The sequence below is a fragment of the Balaenoptera acutorostrata genome, chromosome 3 (assembly GCF_949987535.1).
Source record: "Balaenoptera acutorostrata chromosome 3, mBalAcu1.1, whole genome shotgun sequence".
In the NCBI taxonomy this organism is placed as follows: Eukaryota; Metazoa; Chordata; class Mammalia; order Artiodactyla; family Balaenopteridae; genus Balaenoptera; species Balaenoptera acutorostrata.
This window is the reverse complement of record NC_080066.1, coordinates 29,756,036-29,780,591: the sequence shown is the minus strand read 5'-3', so window position 1 is coordinate 29,780,591 and position 24,556 is coordinate 29,756,036. Positions and strand designations below refer to the sequence as shown.

Below are 24,556 nucleotides of genomic sequence, written 5' to 3'. Positions count from 1 at the left end.
ATAGATATATACATACATATGTATAACTGAATCACTTTGCTATACATCTGAAACTAACACAATATTGTAAATCAACTGTACTTCAATAAAATAAATAAACATAAAAAATGAATTATGCAAGTGTAGGATTGAGAAAAGCAAAACAAAAAGGTTATGAGAGGTCAAGCAAACTGGTGAACTAGGAAGCTCCAGGCTCTCATTCCTTCACAGAAATATCATGAAAAAACCAGAAGTTTCTGAACACACTTTGTAGGAACTCTAAAAAACAATCACAGTTTACAGCAACTAAGCAAAGAAACAATCAAGAAAAGGCTGTGCTCGACATGGCAGGAACATATTGTGGTGTGGTGTGACCTTGGTCTGGGGTGGCAGCAGCCCAGGTCCCAGATTCCCTCCAGGAGCCAGAGGGAGCAGGGTAAACCTTACTTGCAAATTAGTGTGTCCATCTGTTCTGTCTTAGCTGGAGGCTACCTAAAGGACTGACTTGCCTCTCCTATCTCACATAACTCAGAACGCACATGGGAAAAGTGGGGAATTCTCTGGCAGACCAGTGGTTAGGACTCGACGCTTTCACTGCTGGGGCCCAGTTTCGATCCCTGGTCAGGGAACTATGATCCTGCAAACTGCACAGTGCAGCCAAAAAAAAAAAAAAAAAGGCGGGGGGAAAGTGGCAGGCACTGCTCATAAAAGGTATAAGGTGGCTACAAACCCACACATGCCAGGGCAGAAGATGACATGCGGAGACACGCAAGAACCACCTGAAGCCCCTAGAAGAGGCTGGAGTGTAACTCTGGGAAATTAGGACATTCAAAAGCAGCCATGTATATGGGGAATTCAGAAAGCTACACCCAGGCAAGATGTGTGCTCACATCCTGAGAAGACCTTCAGCTTTCACTTCAGGCTGATCCCTAGTCTCCAAGGAAGTTGAGCTACTCAGTGAGGGACTGTCCCAGCACAAAGCCAGTCTACAAAGACTGGGAGAGGCAGCTCTACTCCCTCTCACTGGGGGGAGGGTTGGGGGGGGTGGGGCAGGAGGGGGCCACCAGACAGGGCAGTGCTGGACTGACTGACTGCTTCAACTCACGACATTCCAGGAAATCTCTGTCAAAATTCAGTTGAACACAAGCAAAAGGAACAGAGACATCACTGAATACACATGACAAGGAATAGTCTTTACAAAAATAGTTTGGAAAAGTCTCAAAACCATGAGACTACTATAGCCTTCAACAACAGTGACAACAAACAGCAAACCCTGGGTAAGAAGCGAATCTGATGTCCAAAGTTACCACATTACAAATGTAATCAAATGCCCAGTTTTCAACAACAACAAAATCACAAGGCATACAAAGAAACAGGAAAACACAGCTCATTCAAAGGAACAAAATCAACTGTCCCTGAGAAAGCTCAGACATGGGACTTACTAGATGAAGACTTTAAACAATCATCTTAAATATGCTCAAAGAGCTAGGGAAAAGACATGAACAAGGAACTAAAGTTAATCAGGAAAACAATACGTGAACAAAATGAGAATATCAACAAAGAGACAGGAACTGTAAAAAAAGAACCAAACAAATATTGCGGAGCTGAGAAGTACAATAACTGAATTGAAAATTTCACTAGAGGGGCTCAACAGCTGACTTGGACAGGCAGAAGAAAGAATCAGCAAATCTGAAGACACGACAATTAACGTACACATTGTGGGAGTCCCAGGATGAGAAGAGAAGAAGGGTAAGAGAGAATATTTGAAGAAATAATGGCCAAAAATTTCCCAAATTTGATGAAATCCATGAATTTACAAATCTCCACAAACTTCAAGTAGGATAAACCCAAAGAGACCTATACCAAGACACATTACGATTAAACTGTCAAAAGACAAAGAAAGAATCTTAAAAACAGCAAGAGAAAAATGACTCATCAAGTACAAGAGATCCTCAATAAGATTATCAACCAGTTTATCATTAGAAACCTTGCAGGCTAGAAGGCAGCGAGATGAAGGAAAAGTGCTGAAAGAAAAAAATTGAGAATTCTTTATCCACCAAAACTGTCCTTCAAAAATGAAGGACATTCACTTCATTTTTGACATTCCCTGGAATGTTAAAGGAGGGACATTCCCTGGGAAAGGACATTAGCAGATAAACAAAAGCCAAAGAATTTAAAAGGCATATGAATAAAAATAAGCATAAATCTATGGTATTGGGCACATAATAATAAGATATAATTTATGACACCAGAAATGGGGGTGGGGGGTTAGAACTTTATAAGAGAAGAGTTTCTGCATGCTACTGAGGTTACTAAGTAGGCAATTTAAATTAGATAATTATAACTTCTGGATGTTATATGTAATCCCCATGGTACCAGAAAGACATACATATGATATACACAAAGATAAGTTTTTAGGATGAATGACTAAATTATCAATTATGCCATGTTGATGTTAACAAAATTTCTTTTCAATTTAAATAAAGTATGACTTGCAGAGAACTATCAACGAGCTACATTACATAGTTCCTGCCTGAATGGGTCTTAAAACTCCCATGACAAAGCATACACATTTGAAACATTTAAAAAATAACACAGAACATAATTTATTAAATAAATTTTAATCAAATATACATATAAGGAAGTAATACAGGTGACTATGAAAAAGATGAATCAGTGAAGCTAACAGTTATAACTGAGAATGCCCTTGAAGGACATAAAACTTCTAAGATGGGCAAAAAAATTACAGAAGGAAAAAAAAGTATTAGAGTTGATTTTATTCTAAATGGCAGCTCAGTTACTTTTTAATTGTAATTTTTAATTTTAGGTAACTCAGTTACCTCATCCACATAAACAATAGTAGCTTTAATATTCTTTTTTGTATAATAAAAACAATAAAAAATCTATTTGTTTATTCCAGATTTACATCTCAGGCCCTAACCTCTCTAATCAGGTCCAACTGGCACTGATGACCCACTTCACTGCTCACTTAAATTTACACCAGGTGGATTTTCCCTCCACAAACCTTTCCTTCTCCAGTTTCTTTCATCTCAAAATAAATGAAACCACCATCCATTAAGTTGCTCAACTATCCTTGATTTACTTTTCCCTCACCCTAACCCCTAAATCCAATCCATAAATGGTGCCATTGAATCCACCTCCAGAGTAAATCTGAAATCCATTCATTCTTAGTCTAAGCCACCATCATTTCTCACCTTACTTAACAGCTTTTTAATTTGGTTTCTTTGCTTCCATACTTGGCTCACTACAATACATTCTATTAATACAATGAGGTCAAAATAATCTTCTTAAAATATAAGTCATGCTATTCCGCACCTAAAATCCTCTAGCTCTATCCCAAATTAATTTCAACCACTTAGAGCCAATGCAAATAGTTCCCAAATGGCTGACAAGAGCTAGGTTTTGTCTCTGGTATTACTTTCTACTTGTTGTTTCTCTTTCTAAAGGAAATAACAGATGCCAAAGGGGAAGTTCTCTTCTTGAGCTGGCTCTGAAGCCAGGTTGCCTAGGTTCAAATCCTGGACAGCTGAGCAATCTTGGGGAAATTACTTAAGCCTCTCTGGGTCTCAGTTTCCCTTAGCTAAGGTCACTTTCTGGCACTCACTGATTGGCTAAACTTGTAAATAGTTACTACTCAATAAGGGTAGTATTTTATGGGGGGAGGGAGCAGGGAGCTGTATAATAAACAATTGATATTACCAATGGAAAAATGCAAACCTGCTCCTGAATTATCCAGACATTTATTTTGGGATCACTATGGCCATTTTCCTCCTACTTACACTGCATCCAACTTTGGGGGGAACACTAAACCTTAAAGAGAATGGTTCCTAAATTAGACCACTAAGCACATTCACCTTCCAATCATACAACTGCAGACCACTGAGGATCAGCACTCAGAGCCACCAAACCAACTACGGCATCCACACACTTAGGTGCACCATGATAACGCTGGTTAGAAAAATGTTCAAAGCAATGCCATTTATAATAGCAGGAAAGAGAGAAACAAGTTAAATAAATGTACCCAAAAACCCAACGGCTAAAGAAGTGATGGCAAATCAACATAAAGAAAATACTACAGGGCAAGTACAAGGGGATATATAGATGAAATCTGCTATGAGGGAAAACATGAGGTGAAATATATATATATTGATTACAACTTCATAAAAATGTATGTACTCTTTAACGAGACTTTTATTTTCTATAAAATGCAAGTTTGTTTTAAAGTGTTAAAAACACACATGTTGTGAGCCCAGACAGTCTCTTATGGTCCCTTCCAGCTCTAGTATTTAATGATCCTATGAAAACCTAAAGTGTGCAATACCTTGAAAAACTGATAAATAGTATATGCACAATTTACAATACCAGGTGTCAGAGATGTGTTCTGCCCAAGAGACTCCAGGGGTACTGGGTTGCAGGATTGGACCAAAAACTAGTCATATAATATTCTATTGTAGTACCTTGACCCTTTAAAATGACAAAGCATGTGTAGGCAGTACTAGTTGAAAATTATTTTGCCACAGAAATGAAATATTGAATTCTGGCTAAAGTGTTACACTTCTTTTCCACATAGGTCTTTCTCACAAAGTAATTTTAAAAAGCAAGCAAAGAAACACCAAACCAAAACCCACCCATAGAATCCAAATATCTAGTTTTATGCCCTGAAATATGTTTTAAAGATGTTTGAACATTATAATGGACCGCAAATCAACCAAGAGGGAGATTTGATCTGAAAACAATTATTTTAATCCATCAATGATTTCTGTATAAGTCTTATATTCGGATTTTGAAGTACTTAAAATATTATAAAATTCACTTAAAAAATCAATGTAAAGTACAATATGCAAAAAAATCCTACATACATAATAACAATAATGAAACAAAGTAGTTTGGAGGGGGTCCCTCATTTTTTAAAATTCTCCCTTATTAAAAATAGATCAACAGGGACTTCCCTGGTGGCACAATGGTTAAGAATCTGCCTGCCAATGCAGGGGACACGGGTTTGAGCCCTGGTCCGGGAAGATCTCACATGCCGCGGAGCAACTAAGCCCGTGCACCACAATTACTGAGCCTGTGCTCTAGAGCCCGTGAGCCACAACTACTGAGCCCACGTGCCACAACTACTGAAGCCCACGTGCCTGGAGCCCGTGCTCCGCAACAAGAGAAGCCACCGCAGTGAGAAGCCCACTCACCGCAACGAAGAGTAGCCCCCGCTCGCCACAACTAGAGAAAGCCCACGTGCAGCAATGAAGACCCAATGCAGCCAAAAATAAATAAATAAATTAATTAATTATTTTTTTTTTTAAAAAAAAAGATCAGGGCTTCTCTGGTGGCGCAGTGGTTGAGAATCTGCCTGCTAATGCAGGGGACACGGGTTCGAGCCCTGGCCTGGGAGGATCCCACATGCCGCGGAGCAACTAGGCCCGTGAGCCACAACTGCTGAGCCTGCGCGTCTGGAGCCTGTGCTCCGCAACAAGAGAGGCCACGTTAGTGAGAGGCCCGCAGACCGCGATGAAGAGTGGCCCCCGCTTGCCGCAACTAGAGAAAGCCCTGGCACAGAAACGAAGACCCAACATAGCAATCAATCAATCAATAAATCTTCAAAAAAAAAAAAAAAAAGATCAACAATCCAATCCCCACCTTTAATTTCTACATGAGCTGCTTACATTTTCGGGGTGTAGATGAGGTTGACTATAAATTTATTAAGATTACTTTTAAAAATTTACTTTTACTTTTTTTTTTTTTAATAAAGGTGACACGGAATTGAATCTGCCTTTTTATTTTTTTATTTTATTTTATTTTTTTTAAGTTTTTTTTTTTTTAATTTTATTTTTAATTAATTTATTTATTTATGGCTGTATTGGGTCTTCGTTTCTGTGCGAGGGCTTTCTCCAGTTGTGGCAAGTGGGGGCCACTCTTCATCGCAGTGTGCGGGCCTCTCACTATGGCAGCCTCTCCTGTTGCGGAGCACAGGCTCCAGACGCGCAGGCTCAGTAACTGTGGCTCACAGGCCTAGTCGCTCCGCGGCATGTGGGATCCTCCCAGACCAGGGCTCGAACCCGTGTGCCCTGCATTGGCAGGCAGACTCTCAACCACTGCGCCACCACGGAAGCCCCTACTTTTACTTTTAAAAAAAGACTTACTTTTAAAATTTTGTAGGATTTATGAGATCACTTAGAGGACTGCCAAGCTAAATGCGCCTGACTCCAAATGCACCTGACATACGCAAATGCAAACGGTGTAAAGCAGGATTTAAAAACCAGTGGATCTCCATTTCCTTATTCTTTCATTAATCACAGCTAAAATGTGAAATCAATTTTCTTAGTAAAAGCTTACTATCACTTTTGTGCTTTACGGAACACAGGCTATTAAAATGTAAAGTTAATCATATACATACAATAGATGATCAGTGAACCATTAAAAACACTGTGAGGAATACATGAAATTAAATTAATACACATGGCACACTGTTGTCTGTAGAACTATACACATACACACACACACAAGCCAGAAAAGGATATACAGTACTGACATACAGTGTACCCAGGTGGTGGTTTCCCCCACTCTCTTTTTGGGGAACACTGACATTTTCTAATTTTTTTACAATTAATATTTGTTGTAAGGCAATATCTGTGAGCCTCAGCTGTGATTAATCTCTGAACTGAATTACCTGACTCAAAGCTGGGATGGAGCTTGTCTGAGAAGTGGTTTGAGATATGGGACCATTCATCTGTAAAATCAAAAACACCAAACACACCATCACAACAGTGTAAAGAAACATATTTTCAAACCACAGTAATTTAGCAAAACAAAACCCACTGAGAAAAGCAAATTTTTACATGACAAAGAAATTCAACGAGATATTCAAAATGATGTAGGAGCCTTGAAATTTAAAATATTTTGAAATTTTGACTGAACACCATAAGTAAAATTCCTTGTAGCTTCCACAGGGAAAATTAAGAAAACCTACTTTTCCCAATATCATTTAGAAACTTTAAATATTATTGCTTGACATGATAAAATCTTACAATAAACAAATGCACTCAAAATTTAAAACTTACATAATTCTAATTAACTCTTTAAATAAATACCACTACAATCACTACAATGTTATTAAACTATTTACAAATCACTGCATTTTTCTTGGTGATTTTAAATCCAAAGCTTTAAGTATTCAGAGCTATAAATGACATTTGTTTTCTCTATCACTTTGAAACTTCTAATTTCCTCTACTAAGCAACCCCTAAGTTTACTCAGAATATAACACCTATATTTCAGCATAAGATATGCTAGTGTAGCGAGCGTACTGTAGGATCTGTTATCAGAAGAGAAGAGAGGTACACCAGGCCAATGCTGGCCTTGGACGCCCACTCACCAGATGAGCGCTGTCTTTGCCTTCCTGGACTCGCTGGCCCTGAGGTTCAGCCACGACCTTAGCGTCCTGATCAGAAGTCATGAGCTGTTTACTTTGTGGCTCCACTGGGAGAAGTTTAATGCTAGCCGTAGGATGCTGTAAAACAACAGACAGTAAATTGGTAACTTGAGGTGCAGAGTGTAATTAATTCTAAAATGATATTACTAAGCAGTTTTAAAATCTTCAAGTTTTCCAGGACATATGTCTATCCCTCTGGAGTCTAAGTAGTTTAAAGAAATTTGCCCATAATTTCCACCTTACGCACCCAAGAAATAATACTTGTTTTTTAATAGGTTTCTTCTTCACACTAATTTGGTAACCATGATAATACCCTAAGACTTAGAAACTAAATGCATCCAAACCCACTCATGTTCAGAAAGTTATTTTTTAAAAACAGAAAATTACAAAATTAATAGAACTCCAATTTGGGATTGATGAATCCCAAATTTATTTATATATATATATATGATTTTTGACCAGCCCCACTAATTTCATTCTGTTCCAGGAAAACAGCTGTTAGGAGAAATAAACAATAATTCATTTAAAAGGAATCCCTTCACAATTCTGAACCAAAGAAACCAAAAACAATCTAACCAGGGCACAAGTACGCAAAGCAGCCTCTGCAAAGCATTCACTCAGCTCAGAAGCTGGACACTGAACTTCACATACAGTATCTCACTTGATTTTCCCAAATGGCTTATGAAGTAACTCTGGCTCAGAAGGGATAATAGTTTTCATGATTTCATATTATGAGTATCAGAACCAGGATTCTCAGACATCCAGGTGTGGCTTCAGGCGTTCCCTCTTTTCACTGTAAATTACATTGTTTCACAAGATAAAGAAGTTGATTTAACCCAGATTTTTCAGGCTGCTTCTGAAAACACATAGTATCCAAGTGCCAGATAAAGAAATTTAAAAGCTAACTGTTCTTGTCTCACCAGGTAATCATGGAGGTTTTTAGTTTCCATAACGGCACTCCTTATTCTTAATAACCTGCTTATGATAAATTCTCAAAACCCTTGATAATGAAATAGTCTGATGGTCAAAGGTGATCTCGTCCTATTGTCAAATGTATAATATCATCAACCACAAAAGCACAAAATCACTGAAATGCTATAAGACACGTTTGGAAATGTAAACTACTAACAGGGAAATGCTTGAAACAAATTAAATCAGTTTCACAGAGATCAATGTTTTCCACAATGTAGGATGAATGACAAATATGTTAAACTGTAATCATTTGCAATGTGTTAAATTGTAAAGTCCAGAAAATATAGATTGGTACCCAGACTGACAGTCACAGAATGGGGTGTAGATGCATTTTACCACTGTTAACTTGATTTTTAAGATTACCAAAGGAAAAAAAGTTTGGTTGAAAACAAGATATGATACCCAAAAGATAAAAAAAATCAACTACGAGTCCTTTATTATATATACTACCTATATTTTTTCAGACAGTCAGAAATTATGTACCTTATAATAGAAACAGCACCATTACCAGATAGGAAGAAGTCTTGCAAAACAAACAACAAACCCAGGACGTGATCTTATTACAAACTTGCAGCAAACACAAGCACAGAGGCATGCCAAGGGGTTCAGCGAAGCTCGCAATTCCTGGACGAGTAGCCTTGGCTTCTTCAACACAAAAGGAGACAAGATACACATATTGGCCAAACTATGGCTTTATTTTGTTTATATGGCTTTATCTGATTCAAATAAACTGAAACCAAAGACAATCAGGGAAGCAACAGTGACGGGATATTTGACAGCATTAAAGAATTCCTGTATTTTCTTAGATGTGATGATATTGTGGTTATGTTTAATAATAATAATAATAAAAGTGAGCCTACCTTTCAGAGCTGCATATTGAAATACTTACAGGGGAAACACCATGATGTGGGGCAGAGACATGGGGGTTCACAACTGTTCTTCCCGGAAGAGGAGAATGAGGGTTCATGATTCGACCCTGTCTACTTTTGTATGTTTGAAATGTTGTATAATAAAAGGTTAAAAAGGTAGCCATGGCAGTAGCTTATACAACAGAACAGTGGTCCTGATCTGACCCATGCATCCTATCTATAAACAAGTAATCTTTACATCACACGACTATATCTCTTTATTACTGACCTGACACACGTTTTTTTTTTAAAAAAAGTCCAACAACTGGAAAAGTTGCCAACAGAAAAAACCCGTAATTCAAAAAGACACATGCACCCTAATGCTAACTGCAGCACTATTTACAATAGCCAGGTCCTGGAAGCAACCTAAATGCCCATCGACAGACGAATGGATAAAGAAGATGTGGTACATATACACAATGGAATATTACTCAGCCATAAAAAGGAACAAAACTGGGTCATTTGTAGAGATGTGGATGGACCTAGAGACGGTCATACAGAGTGAACGAAGAAAGAGAAAAACAAATATCGTATATTAACATATATATGTGGAATCTAGAAAAATGGTACAGATGAACCGGTGTGCAAGGCAGAAGTAGAGACACAGATGTAGAGAACAAACGTATGGACACCAAGGGGGGGAAAGTGGGGAGTGGTGGTGGGGTGGAGGTGGGATGAATTGGGAGATTAGGATTGACATATATACACTAATATGTATAAAATAGATAACTAATAAGAAAAAAAAAAAGTCCAACAACTGTAAAAGTTGCCAACAGAAGGGGTTACTGATATGCACCTCATTAAGCAAGCTGTACAGAGATACAAAGCATTAAAATTTGCATTAAAATTAACTTTATTATCAAATATCTGAATCTGAAATAAAACTTAGAGTATGATGATGAATATGAGTATGATTGACAACAGTTCCAATAAATAACAAAATAACTTTTTCATTACTTGTTCAAGAAACCAAAACTATTTTAAGACTTACAACCATACAAACTGTTGTTTCTTGGCATAAAGGTAGGTCTCTAGGTTGTGAAGACAAATAGGCAAGGGGGGAATAGATCTACTGTCAAAGCAAAATATTTCCTGGCATAAGACCTAGTAATGTGACAACCTGATAGTGGTCAGAGGCAGCTTTCACGAAGCTTTAACGAACTGAACAAAAGGAGTCATTTTCCTGATTTGATTTCATTTTCTCTTTACATGAAAAAACAAAGAGATGAAATCAGAGGGCCCACCTGCCTACTTAGTGGTCTCTCTGCTAGCAGACCTGGTTAATTCCATCTGTCAAAGCACCACCTCAAAAAGTTTTATTAACCTTATTAACTACTTGGGAGAGTATAGTTCTCTTAGTTCTGTTTCTAAACAATTCTTTTCACATATACCCGAAATGTTTGTTTCATAATTAAATATTTATTTAGGTCTTCTGGGACACTCAAAGAAATCCTTAAAAAAACATAAATCAATTTCAAATAAACATAACTGTATATCAAGTTGGTGGCATAAATATCCAGAGAAGAATTATTCTAAGTGATATTAAAAGACAGTATTTGCATACAAAATCCTAAAAATTCACCAAGAAATCTTAAAATGCACTCAGTAGGTTTGTTCTTTGGGGTAAATGTTGGTATTATTTTGAAACTATTTTACATATTATATACACACATATACACACTGTAATACGATAAGGTAAAAAAGAATTACATTAATATTAAGTATTCATTTTAGCATAAAAGGAAATACAAACATAAAATCAAATAAGCTAGGTAAGATCTACATAATCTTTTTTTATTTACTGTAAATGTAACTTTTTAAACTACAGTTGGCCCTTGAACCACGGGGGTTGAGGTGTGTGGGTCCACTTATACGCAGACTTTTTTCAATAAAACGTTACTAGAGGACTACACGATCTGGATCTGTGGTTGGCTGAATCCAAAATGCAGAATCAAGGATACCAGGGTACAAAACTGTGGATATGGAGGGCTGCATGCCAAGTTACATGCTGATTTTCGACTGCATGGGAGTCAGCGCCCCTAACTCCTGCGTTGTTCAAGGGTCAACTGTATAGATTTTCTTTGGCTTTCACTAGTTTTTCTACTAGTATCCTCCTTCTACACCAGAACCCACTCTAGGATCCCACACGGCACTGAGCTGTCACTTCTCTCTGGTCTCCTCCAACCTGTGACAGCCCCTCAGTCTTGCCTCCTCATTCAGCCACATTTTTGCAGAATGTTGCTCAATTTGAGATGAACCTGGGACACCTTATCATGACAGCAAGGAAGTGCTCCAAGACTCCTGTGGTCACATCACAGGAGCAACAGGAAAGGAAGGGAGGGGCTCCAGATGGCCAAAGACAGAGAATGTGAGGGGCACAAAGAAAGAATGGAAACAAACATACAAAAATCCACGACAGTTCAAACCCCACCACTATACTAGTCACTTCTGGAGGCTGTTATGATACCAACTTCTTTTTCTGAAGATTACTCTAGGAAACAAGCATCAGCCTGCCTTTCCTGGATGACTATTTCAGCAAAACCAAAGATCAGGGCACACTGTTCACTATACAGGAACCACAATTAAAAACTGATAGTGAATAACAGAATTAGAAAATCAAAATGTTGCAACATCTAATGAAATGATGGTTGATGCCTGCTAAAACTAGGGGAAGAGCTGATGGGGAACTTATAATGATTGGCTCAGAGGGACTGAAGCTACTTTTCAATCTTATCACTAACGTGCCAACAACTAGGTATCACACTCTTAATGCCAACAACTAGGTATCACACTCTTAATGGGACGAAGAGTATCAGATCTATGAAGTATTCTGCCAAAAAAAAAAAAAGAACCTGTATTCAATCAAACCTCTACATCCAACCCCCAATTTCAAGGAAATTCTGGGAACAGTATGTGTTAAATAACACCAACACAATGCCACTAGCTAAACCCAAAATGTGGGGCATACTACAGACAGATGTCCTCTTTTCTACAGCAAATCTACGACATTAAAAAAAAAAAAGGGAGACTTTTATTGCTACAAAATACAAAAGCTTTAACCAAAATAACCTTATGTAATGTGAGAACTGTATCTGGATCCAGATTTGAATAAATTAAGTTAAAATTACATTTTTCACAGGAATAACTGAACGTTGCCTAGCTGATAAAAGGTGATTATTAATTTTGTTGAGTGCAATGAAGGTGCTGTGGCTGTTTACTCTTTTTTTTTCCTTTTTTTTTTTTCTTTTTTTTTTTTTTTCCTTTTTTTTTTTTTTCCCTGTGTCCCGGCGCTTGAGGATAGAACCCGCGGACTGAAAGCCGCCGGTACCGAAGACATGACGCCGAGGGGGCCGGAGCCCTTTCCCTCTACCTCCGTACATTACGCGGACCGGGACCGCACGCCCGATCCCCGCCAAGAAAAGGAGGGTTGTTTACTCTTAAATGTCTTATTTTTAAAAGACATAAACTAAAAGACTACAGATGAAATTACACATCTGGAATTTGCTTTGAAATATGCTAATAACTTTTTTGTAAGTTTAAGGAAGAAACAGAAATACAAGAATGCAGCAAGTTGATGGTAGCTGAAACTAGATGATGGGTACAGTACGTGGAGGACTGCTATAATGTCCTCCCTACTTGTGTGGTTAAAATTTCCATAATAGGGCTTCCCTGGTGGCGCAGTGGTTGAGAATCTGCCTGCCAATGCAGGAGACACGGGTTCGAGCCCTGGTCTGGGAGGATCCCACATGCCGCGGAGCAACTAGGCCCGTGAGCCACAATTGCTGAGCCTGCGCGTCTGGAGCCTGTGCTCCGCAACGGGAGAGGCCGCGACAGTGAGAGGCCTGCGCACCGCGATGAAGAGTGGCCCCAATTGCCGCAACTAGGGGGAGCCCTGGCACACAAGCGAAGACCCAACGCAGCCAAAGATAAATAAATAAATAAATTAAAAAAAAAAAAAGGAAAAGAATAGCTTTATTAAAAAAAAAAAAAAATTTCCATAATAAAAAACCAAAAAGAAAACTCTAACTAGGATGTAGTATAAATATATATCCAAAACTTCCCATACTTACTTCTATTTAAAATCTGTACTAATGAAACAATACAAAAATATGTAAACCATTTTATAAACAATGTTCATGGAAGCTTTAGTCAAAAAAGGGGAAATAAAAACTAACTACAGAAAAGCAAAAAATAAAGCAATATATTACAAGTATTAAAAAATATTCACAAAGATTACATAAAGTAAAAAAAGCAGGATATAAAACTGTGGACAGTATAATTACAACTATGTTTTTAAAATTCACAGAGCTTTGTGAATATTTAAAAATGAAACAAATGAAACTAGAAGGAAGGACACCAGATGACTAACAATGTGTGATTAAGATTAAAACTCAAGGATCATGTTCCACTTTGTTTCATTCCTGTAGGCTCAATTTTTTGGAATAACTTACTATTTATATATTACACATACTTAATAAAACTCACCGGTTGGCTGATTCCACGTTTACCAACCACCCACCTAATACTTAAGGGTTGAGAAAAGTCTCTCCTGCAGAAAGAGCAGGTACTGACCCAGCTGTCGGTCAATATGGGTAATAAAACTGTCATTCAGTTATCACGACATTTTCTCATGAAATTATACTATCAGTCTTGTTCTCCAAGACAGGGGGTCTCAAAGTGTGGTCTGGGCTCCATCAGGGGTCCCAAAGGCCCTTTCTGGGGCCACGAGGTTGAAATGAATGCTGACATATTATGTCTTTTTCACTCTCATTCTCTCCTCGCAGAAGCTCAGTGGAGTTCTGGTGTAAGATCAAAGTTCAAGGTTACATGAAAAGACTATTAAAAACTCACCTTCCCAACCACATATTTGTGTGAGGCCAGGTTTTCCCTCTTACAGTTCAACCAAAATAACACATCACTAACAGAGCAAATGCAGAAGCAGATGAGATTACAGCTAAGATTCTATTAAATCAGACATTAAAGAGATTCACAAAAATATAAAATGATGCCACTTTCCTCATTAAATTACTTTTTGTTTTTGGAAAAGACTGCTGTTTTTTCACAGGCAATGTTATTTATATTACATGCAAGGGGTTTGTTATTTTTAAAGAAAAATACATTTTTAAAATTTCAAAGTCTTAATCTTTAATATAAATATAGATAGAAATAAGTCATGTAAACAAAAGCTCTTAGGGACCTTCAATGTTTAAAAGTGTAATGAGGTCCTGAGCCCACAGGTTTGAGAGCCACTGATAAAAGACATAACTAGTTCTCATGGACAAGTGCCTGGTGTTCATGGATGGGATGACATGCTACTCTTATGGCCAACACTCCCCAAATCAATCCAGAGTCAATGCAATCCCTATCAAAATCCCACCTGCCTTTTTTGCAGGAACTGATGAACTGATCTTAAAATTCCTATGGAAATGCAAGGGATGCACAATAGCCAAAACAATCTTGTAAACAACAAAGTTGGAGGGACTTCCCTGGTAGCAGGGTGGCTGAGACTCCGTGCTCCCAATGCAGGGGCCCAGGTTCGATCCCTGGTCAGGGAACTAGATCCCACATGCATACCGAAACTGAGAGCTCGCATGCTGCAACTAAGGAGCCAGCGACCTGCAGCTAAGAAGCCCACAAGCCGCAACTGAGGAGCCTGACCTGCTGCAACTAAGACCCGGTGCAACCACAAAATTAAAAAAAAAAAAGAACAAAGTTGGAAGACTGATACTTCCTGATTTCAAAAGTTACTACAAAGCTATAAAAATCAAAACAGTGTGGTGCTGGCCAAAAGACAGACATACAGATCAATGGAACAGAATTAAGAATCCAGAAATAAACCCTTATATTTACGGTCAACTGAGTTTCGAAAGAGTGCCAAGACCATTCAATGGGGAAAAAAATACTCCTTTCAACAAATGATTCTGGGACAACTGATTGTCCACATGCAAAAGAATGGAGCTGGACCCCTAAACTTACTCTCTATATAAAAATTAACTGAAAATGAAGCAAACACCTGCCTATAAGAGTTAAAACTATAAAACTCAGAAGAAAATAGAATGAAGCTTCATGAGCATGGACTAGGCAATGGCTTCTTAGCTGGGACACCAAAAGCAGAAACAACAAAAGAAAAAATAAACTGGTCTTCATCAAAATTTAAAACTTTTGTGCTTCAAAGCACACCATCAAGAAAGTGAAAAGATAATATGGAGAATGGGAGAAAATATTTGCAAATTATATATCTCATAAGGGACACATATCTAGAATAAAGAATTCCCAAAACTAAGACACAAATAAGTTAAAAATGGGCAAAGAGTCTGAATTGACATGTTCCCAAAGAAGATATACAAATGGCCAATAAGCAGGTGAAAAGATGCTTAACATCATTAGTCATTAGGGAAATGCAAACTGAAACATGAGATTCCACTCTACACTCACTGGGATGGCTATAATCAAAATGACAAATAATAATAAGTGCTGACAAGGATGTGCAGAAATGAAAATCTTCATACATTGCTGGTGGGAATTTAAAAGGGTACAGCCACTTTGGTAAGCAGCTTCAAAATGTTAAACAAAGAGCTACCATTATGACTCAGCAATTGCATCCCTAGGTATACACCCAAGAGAACTGAAAACATATTTCCCCACCACAACTTGTACATAAATATTCATAGCAACATTATTTATAATAGCCAAAAAGTGGAAACAACCCAAATAATAAACAATTAGAGGTTAAGAGCCTTATTTTCAAACACATGCTTGGCGCACTTCAATGGGTTTTCAAATAATAAGGACAGAGAATTTGATAATTTCTAAAACAGTCAAAATAAAGATATCATTCTCGGGACTTCCCTGGTGGTGCAGTGGTTAAGAATCCGCCTGCCAATGCAGGGGACACGGGTTCAAGCCCTGGTCTGGGAAGATTCCACATGTCCCAGAGCAACTAAGCCCATGCACCACAACTACTGACCCTGCGCTCTAGAACCCACGAGTCACAACTACTGAGCCTGCGTGCTGCAACTGCTGAAGCCCGTGCACCTAGAGCCTGTGCTCAGCAACAAGAGAAGCCACTGTAATCAGAAGCCCGTGCGTCACAACGAAGAGTAGCCCCGGCTCGCCGCAACTAAAGAAAGCCCGTGCAGAGCAACAAAGACCCAACGCAGCCAAAAAAAAAAGATATCATTCTCCTAAAACAGCATGAAATTATTTTTCTTAGTACAAAAAGGTAATGTGGAAACATGGATGATTTGTCTCTAGATTAGAATGAGCATCTGGATCTCTGTTGTGCAACGATTATTCTAAGTGCTTTACATGGTACTAAATTAACCTTAATTCTGTTAGTCAGGTCTCACGCCCACCTAGCAGACCGGGAAACTGAGTTCAGAGGACACGCAGTCAAGGCCACAAGGCTAGTAGGTCCAGTGAGCTGGGTCACAGGCACCTGTGCAGGCAGCTCACCCTGTCAGTCCACGCTAACGGGCACACGCCCCACTGTGGCGGGGCCTCAGACGTACCTATAGTTTCCTTAGCTGCTCTTCGTTCCTTCTTCCCTTTTATGGTAATATTCATTTTCTACCAATGTGCAGATTATGATTTTGGCACTTAAAATAAGCGGTTTAAAAAAAAGAAAAAAACATGGTGCCTAAATATAAGCCAAATACTTCATCTTTCTTTACAACAAAAAGTGATCTGATTCAATGTCAGAAAAAGTAGAGTGTGGAGAGACGATACACTGCACCTTCCTGGGGAATTTTCAAGGGTGTAGACAATTTTTGCTTTATGAGTTGACCTTAAAAGGTACACATTTCACATAAGACAACTCTCCACTATATGGGTGCCAAATACGAAGCCTCTTTTCTGAATCTAAAAACATTATTCTGAAGTCAGGAAGTCTGGACAGACTGCCCCCCACGCTCTGTATTCACTGAACCCTTGAACACTTCCAGACCTTTCTTTGCATTCTGTTCTTCTGGCCTGGAACGCTCCTCCCTCCTTCCTGAAGGCAACCTTAGATTCCCTTTCTCATTCCCTTCCTCACGCACCACAGCCTCTCTGCTCTTTTCAGCAGTGACCATACGTGTGCCTCTCCCCTACCATCCTTAGTTTCTCAAAAGGTATCCACGTGCTTCTTCTTAGTATGTATAGGACACAACAGGAAAATATATCCCACCAGTGATATGCTACAATTTACCCCAAAGAGCTTCATTTTGTCAGTAACACTCAAATACATATGGTTTTACTATCCTGTTGTCTAAATACTCTTTCTGCATTTGCAGCCACATATGCTAAGGTCTCTTCTAACGCCTAATAACTGTGTGTGATCAAGAGCAATGAGTTAAGGAACACAGCACAAGCAGAGGAGATGGACGATACACGATGCTATCACACAGATATATGTTCTAAGAACTCCAGCCTAACAACTGGAAGCATTTTACAAAAAAACAGTAAATAACTATTCAACTAGATAAGTAAACACAGTTTTACCTATATATGAAAAATGGATTATTAATAACTTCAGAGGTTGTCTTAATTAAGTAGTGTGTGACTCCTTTGAGAATCAATTAGAAAAGTTAAAATCTGTTACTTTCAATGTCTAAACATACTTTTTAGAAAGACAGTTTGCCTCCCAGACATCTGAAACTAAATAAGCTCATTAGAAAAGACAAAAATGGTCAAAGAAGCTAAATCAAATCATTAAAGCACAATCCTAGCATTTGGGGACTGTAAGGATGGATGTGTGTTAAGAATTGTAACTTTAAATATTTTATGAACTCAATATGCCCAACTCTAGATAAAGAGGTGTAAGAAAATCAAACACCACAATGGGAATGACAGTTATCATATACTTGTCTCCTACTGCCAGCTGGGCTGTACTGTTTACCTCACAGCTGTCTGCATCACCCTACAGTATCTAAAATGTATATTCCTGTCTCACAGCAGAATAATTCGTATCGGGGCAGATCAGCTTATGCACCTTCCACAGCACCTTCCACAGATTATATCCACAACTGAATCTGTAGGCCTGAACAGTGGGAACATTTACAGAGCAACAGACGGCTGTCTCCAGGAAAGCTGTTACTCTAGCTCTTTTGTTTTTTAAGATTCAATATCTCTATGACAGTCCATTCTTTCCACTGAGTCTTCCTACAGTGATGATGAATGAAAAGAGAGCAATCCAATCTCAGTGGAGTAGTTGTTTAATTACACTTTCAAACTGGCACCCAGTATGGAAATACATATTCCTAAGCAGAGGCTGCCAATAAACTGATATTAATTTTTAGAATTTCCTTTTATACATGCATACCTGTGCTTCTATTGAAAAAGACAGTAGGAGGAAAAGGTAACTCTTTTTCATAGTTTGATCTGGCTCTGCTCCTAGGGAGGGCATAAAATCAAACACAACATGCAAAAACTTATTTCTTAGCCAAACAGGAATGGGAAAGTATCTGCATGAGACATATACCATAAAAATTACATTAAAATTTTTTTCTACTAATTGCTTTCAATTTAGATCTTTATTAGATAATTCCACACAAAAAAATGAAAAAGGTCCCTTGCAGCTTTAAGACTTATAATTGGTTTATGACATATTATCTTGCCCTGGAGAAGACAAATATTTGAGAAGATTATTTTACTAGGTTATAAGGAATCCTAAATAAACTATTATTTGAAACAAGTAAAGCAATATGAAGATTTTAAAATCCTTCTCTTACTTTGCACGTGGTTGTAATGGCTGTTTTGTAAAATTTTGGTAAATGTGAGTGCAAAGGTGAAGCAGAGAATCACATCCTTAGAGATACAGCCTTTCTGCCCTCAAAGTATAACTTCTTGCTCTTATCATGAGTTGCTCCTTTTCCAACAGAAGAGCATCTCCTGAAACAGCCACATACTTTTTCACCAGTGCAAGCTTTGCTAATTGACACATCTTTCTGGACATGACCAGGAAGTGCCAGGGCCAAACTGGCAGCCTGCACAGGACACAAGGCAGCACGTCCACACCACTCAGCCTAATGTGGAAGGAGTACATATGCCAAGAAATACTTTTATTTTAACAAAGATATTCAATTTCATAGTTCAAAAGCTAATGGTCCTGAGTCCAGCCTGTTTAGAATGTATTCTGACCTCCATTCGTCTGTTTATCAACATTTTTTCAGTAAGAACTACTTCCCAGGTTGAAAGTGAGGGCCCCCCCACGTGCCAGATGCGCAGGGTCTGGCCAGCAGTCTGCCAGGCTGAGAGCCCCCCTATACCTCTCCTGCCTCACTCAGGCCCCCTCACTTCCACCCCCAAGTCCTTCTCACATCAGTCTGCTCACCTGCTGCAAAGGCCCTTCCAGTGTGAGCGCCTGCGCCTCTTATTCACATGTCTCTGTTCTCAGACACACACTAACCTTGCTGATGGAAAGCTGAACGTGTCTACAGTCCAGAGCAGGAAAAAACAATCACTGCTGACCTTTCATGCATAATATCACCCTTTGGACAAAGAGCAGAACTGCTTCATTCAGTATCTTTCATAATTTATTTTTACCTTAGGGGACTGAGCATATGTAGGTTTTTTTTTTTTTCTAAACTATACAGCTTTGTTACTTTCATTTTGAACATGTGATCACTTTGAGATTATTGAAACTCTCCACAAAAATCACTTTCTCTCATTTACATTTGAAAACAAAAAATGCTGATAGCCAAATATACCATTAGTATACACCTGTACCAAAAGTCAGAATCAATACCACAAAAGTGTCTTTCAAGAGACCCAGAAGCCGTCTTCAAAAATAAACTCTAGACAGTACATTTCTTCAACTCTTTTTACGGGAAAAAGTCTCTATTCACCTCACCCTTTTAATGAAGCTTGCATTTTTTCAAGGACTGCCTATCACGTTCTATTGTGCTTTCCAATTTATAATCACATAACTACAGTTTTTCAGTTGAAAGAGCATAATACTCTTTCACCTGAAGAGGAAGATGGGTGGGGGGTGCTGAGCAAACTTAGAACTCAACATTTTAAAGAATGACAGAACGTCAGAGCTGGAAACATCTTGGAGCTGCTTTAACCCTGTGCTGCTCAAACTGGGACATGCTTGTTATTCCTAGGAGGGCGCCACAAAACCAGAACTAGAGGTGGCACGATTGTTCGAAGTTCTGGAACCATACACAAATTCAGCAATTAAAAAAAACTGTACACCTGATACTGATAGAATATTTTAACTTCTTCATCCTGTAACAGACCAATTTCTTAAAGTACTACCAACATGTAGTTTTCAAGTACGTTAAATTAAAAGAAAAGCTTTGCTGTGGGGAAAAGGTACTTCTGATCTACATTAATCAACTAAGCAATAAATCAAAACAAAGCAAGAACATCTTGAATATGTAATGTTTCTCCAAATGAAGGACAATGAAATTCCCACAGGGTCTGCAGAGCTCCAAAGCGGTAAATAGCTGTATTTGATGCAACAGATGGCCGTAATAAATAGGGCAACCTATCTTCCTCAAGTGCCATCTACAGCCCTATGGGTCTTCCCTAAACTCTTGTTACCCGAACATGTAAATCATCTTCCTTAAAAATTAAAAGCCACTTAACACCTTTATAAGTAGTGATAAAATATGACTTATTTCAAGATCTACGTTAATGTCCATCTTTCCTTTCCTGAATTTAGTATTCCTAATAGACCTATATTTCTTAGCACTTTGGTGAAAGGGAAATATTCCATAACAACTATAATCTTATATAGCTCTTGAAAACTAGACCTTGAAAGTCAGGGCAAGGAACCCAAATACATACAACCTGCACCTAAGACAACTTTAAAAAACTTCATGAAAATGAATGAGTTTTTCTCTGCAGTTTCTATATCAGAGAAGGTTTAGAGAAAAAACTACCTGTTAATTGTAAGAGCGCTGGTCATTTATCTGTGGTCTGGATCCCATTCCCTCCTCTTTTCCTATATCTTCAACCTCTTCCTCCTGTCCCTGTCTAAACATGCCCAGCCCATGCTGTCTCCAAAGACAGAGCGCAAGGGAGGGAGAGTGGAGACAAGAGAAGCAGGACAAAACCAAGTGACTGGGGGGGTCCTGGACCAGAAGCAGCCTCTCCAAGGACACTGTTCCTTCCAAAACGGCCACTCGCCTGCCTGACACTAGATGGACCAGAAGGCGGCCTCTGCAAGCGCTCTCTTCCTCATGTGCCTCCTTTTCTGCTCCTCCTCTCTGACCCTCCCTGGATGCTCTCTCATCCTATGTGACAGGAAGTAACTGTATAGTAAGGGAGGCGATTCTGAAACCTGATACATGAATCCTGAGCCACCTGAACCTGTATATACTCATCACTTGGGCCTTTTTCTTAGACTGAGTTAGTCTATTGGACATTCTTTTATTTCTTTCTCACCTAAACCACATCCTAATGAATCACCTAAGACTTTCACTTGTTTCCTTAAAGTACAACTTGGATACTTAAAAAATAATCTGAATGGAGCAATGCTTCTAGAATAATTATTCCCCAATTTTTTATAGTTGTCATATCCATCTACCTAATTTAATAGCAGTTTTGGTGATTTGTTTTTATTGAGACACTCCAAAGTTTTCAAATTAGTTTTCCTATGATAACTGTTTTGTACTATTTTTATCAGTTTATATTAGTTAAATCATGTACTTAATGAGTACAACTGCCCTGAACACACTCGGGGACAAACTGAACTGGCTTTTGTAAGCAAACAACTCAACTGGTAGGAAGAGGAACAGAGAGAAAACAAAGAGCAGCCCACCAGCCCCAGCACTTTGCTGCCCACAGGTAGCTGGTTTCACCAGGAGATCGTCACCTGCAGCTTCTACCTCACTGGGCCTTCTGCTCTCAGCTTTTCCTGATTTCAGTTAACACCATGTGTTAAATTTCAGTGCAACTAAGCAAATATCTGGCGAACATTTTTTGACCTACGGATTCCTCAAAATCAACCGTTTAAAAAAATCCATTCTCATATAAAACAAATAAAAACTGACAATCCCTCAATCTCAAGGAAAGACAGGACATCATCTACCCAGCTGCTCTAACCAGAAACCTGCAAATAAATTTCTAACCCCTTCTCTCACATAAGCTTATACCTCCTCACCTCTACTGTCACTAAACTGTTCCAATAACCATGATCTTTGCACAGAATGACTACCCCAACCTCCTAGGTCTCCCCCGTCCCACCAATCCTTCCGCAGAATGACGCTCCTGAAACAGGAGACCTGCATCCCACCCTCAGCGTACACCCACCACGCAGGCACTCAGACCACTGGGACACCAACCAGCCAGCCCAGCTGGAAATGTCACTCCTCGTGCTTTCCACAAAGCCTGAGTTGCAAACCCTTTACATGCAGCGAGGCAGCCATCTCTCCAGTACTGGGAGGGCGGGAAAGTATCTACTTTCTTGACCGCTGTATCCTGATACAGTACCCAACAGAGCATAATCTCAGGAAATGTGTTTAATCATTTCATCTTTCATGCACTAAACATGTGGAAGGAAATTCCTAGTATTTAAAATATAAAGCTCAGAAAATGAGATGACTCAAAGTGAAAGTTTCTGTTGCTGCCTATTCCAAATGATGTGTTAATGTGGGAAAAGACAACATTCTTAGGTCACGGTAAAATTACTTTGAGTTCACTTTCATTTTATTTTAGATACTCTCTAGGTTTTGTATATGTGTGTACATGTGTGTACATACATGTAAGTGTGCACTTGGGATCTGAACATACAGAAGAGTTAAATACAAAATGATGTTGACAGTAAAAAATTATTTATCAAAATGACAACTCATAGAAGAAATTCCTAAGCGGCAAACACACAAAACCTATTATTTGTATTGAAAGTAGAGGTCAGGGCTTCCCTGGCGGCACAGTGGTTAAGAATCCACCTGTCAATGCAGGGGACACAGGTTCAATCCCTGGCCCAGGAAGATCCCACATGCCGCGGGGCAACTAAGCCCATGCGCCACAATTACTGAGCCTGTGCTCTAGAGCCCGTGAGCCACAACTACTGAGCCCACACGCCACAACTACTGAAGCCCGCGCGCCTAGAGCCTGTGCTCCGCAACAAGAGAAGCCACCGCAATGAGAAGCCTGGGCACCTCAAAGAAGAGTAGCCCCCACTCGCTGCAACTAGAGAAAGCCTGTGTGCAGCAAAAAATAAATTAATTAAAATAAAAAAAAAAAGAAAGTAGAGGTCAAAGATCCTTCTGAAAATATGCTGAAAGTTATGACTCCTTTCACTGGAAAAATGGACATATACTAGAAATGTTAAACACTAACCCAGGAGCTCAAGGATTCCCTCCCCACCCCAAGTCCACCTATGACATCAGGCTGGGCGTGGGACGAGGACAATAAGAGCAGGGACCCCCACCTAGCAGGTGGTGAGCATTTTTAGGGCCTGTCAGCACAGAGCATGTGCTCAAACAAGTGCCAGCGAACAACCAGGAACCGGCCCCAGGGAGCTATGAAACACAGAGATCTCCCACTTTGCCAAAGTTTGCTTGTACGAAAGGCCTATGTTAGTACCCGTTTTTGCTAACCAAGAGACCTGAAGAGAACTTTTGCTTTTGCGAAAATCATCAAAAACGGCGGCTTGGCAGCTTTCTGCGTTCGTTTTGCAGCAGTTACAGGGGCAGCGCTCACTGGAGCAGTGACAGCAGCCCCGCCGAGCTCCTTCCCCCGCCACGCTCAGCATCTCAGCACCCAGCCACCTGGCTATGAGCTGCGTCTGTGAGCATCTGGGCTTTACCTCCATCTATTCTGTGCCTCCCTTAACAAGATGTGTCCTAAGGTAACTGCTTCTTTGCTTTACACCATTTTGGCTTATGGAAGGTTCCAGAGGAGTGCTCCACTTCCGAATAGGACAGTAGGGGCACCCGTACCACGTTGTACTCAGAAAGTAACAGCCACTGAGTCCAAGCACAGAACCTAATCACGATCCTCAAAGATTAGGTGTGACAATTGAACACGCTTTCACGTTTTCCAAAATGACTGTGCAAATCAGTTAATATTAAAATATATCAAATACCCCCTAACATGAAGCATTCCTTACAAAAGTGATACCACGTTTGAAGAAAGAATTTATGTTCCACAGTTATAATTCAAAAACATGTACTACTTTGGATAATCTTTCAATTTGATATTCCAACATAATACCTTCTCCATTTTGTAAGTAACTGGATCTCAAGTCCTAGCCCACTTAGGATTACAGTTCAATAGATGATGAAACTAATAACATCACCATAAAAGTTCC

At 39.1% G+C, this 24,556-nt stretch overlaps 1 protein-coding gene and 1 non-coding gene across 6 annotated transcripts in view; both read right to left on the bottom strand.

The window, feature by feature from the left end:
• LARP4B (La ribonucleoprotein 4B) overlaps positions 1 to 24,556 on the bottom strand; it is an 85,472-nt gene that overhangs the window by 50,568 nt on the left and 10,348 nt on the right. For all 5 annotated transcript variants that reach the window (XR_009007495.1, XM_057542858.1, XM_057542859.1 and 2 more), the window contains exons 2-3: positions 7,373 to 7,507; positions 6,668 to 6,727 (exon numbers count right to left, since the gene is read on the bottom strand). Coding sequence is in view for 4 of the 5 variants with exons in the window: in XM_057542858.1 (XP_057398841.1) it covers positions 6,668 to 6,727; positions 7,373 to 7,453 (141 nt within the window). In the remaining variant the exon portion in view is untranslated. The remainder of the gene's footprint in view (positions 1 to 6,667; positions 6,728 to 7,372; positions 7,508 to 24,556) is intronic.
• LOC130708027 (small nucleolar RNA SNORA57) lies at positions 12,587 to 12,735 on the bottom strand. Its single transcript, XR_009008055.1, has one exon. It is a non-coding gene; the product is annotated as a small nucleolar RNA SNORA57 (small nucleolar RNA).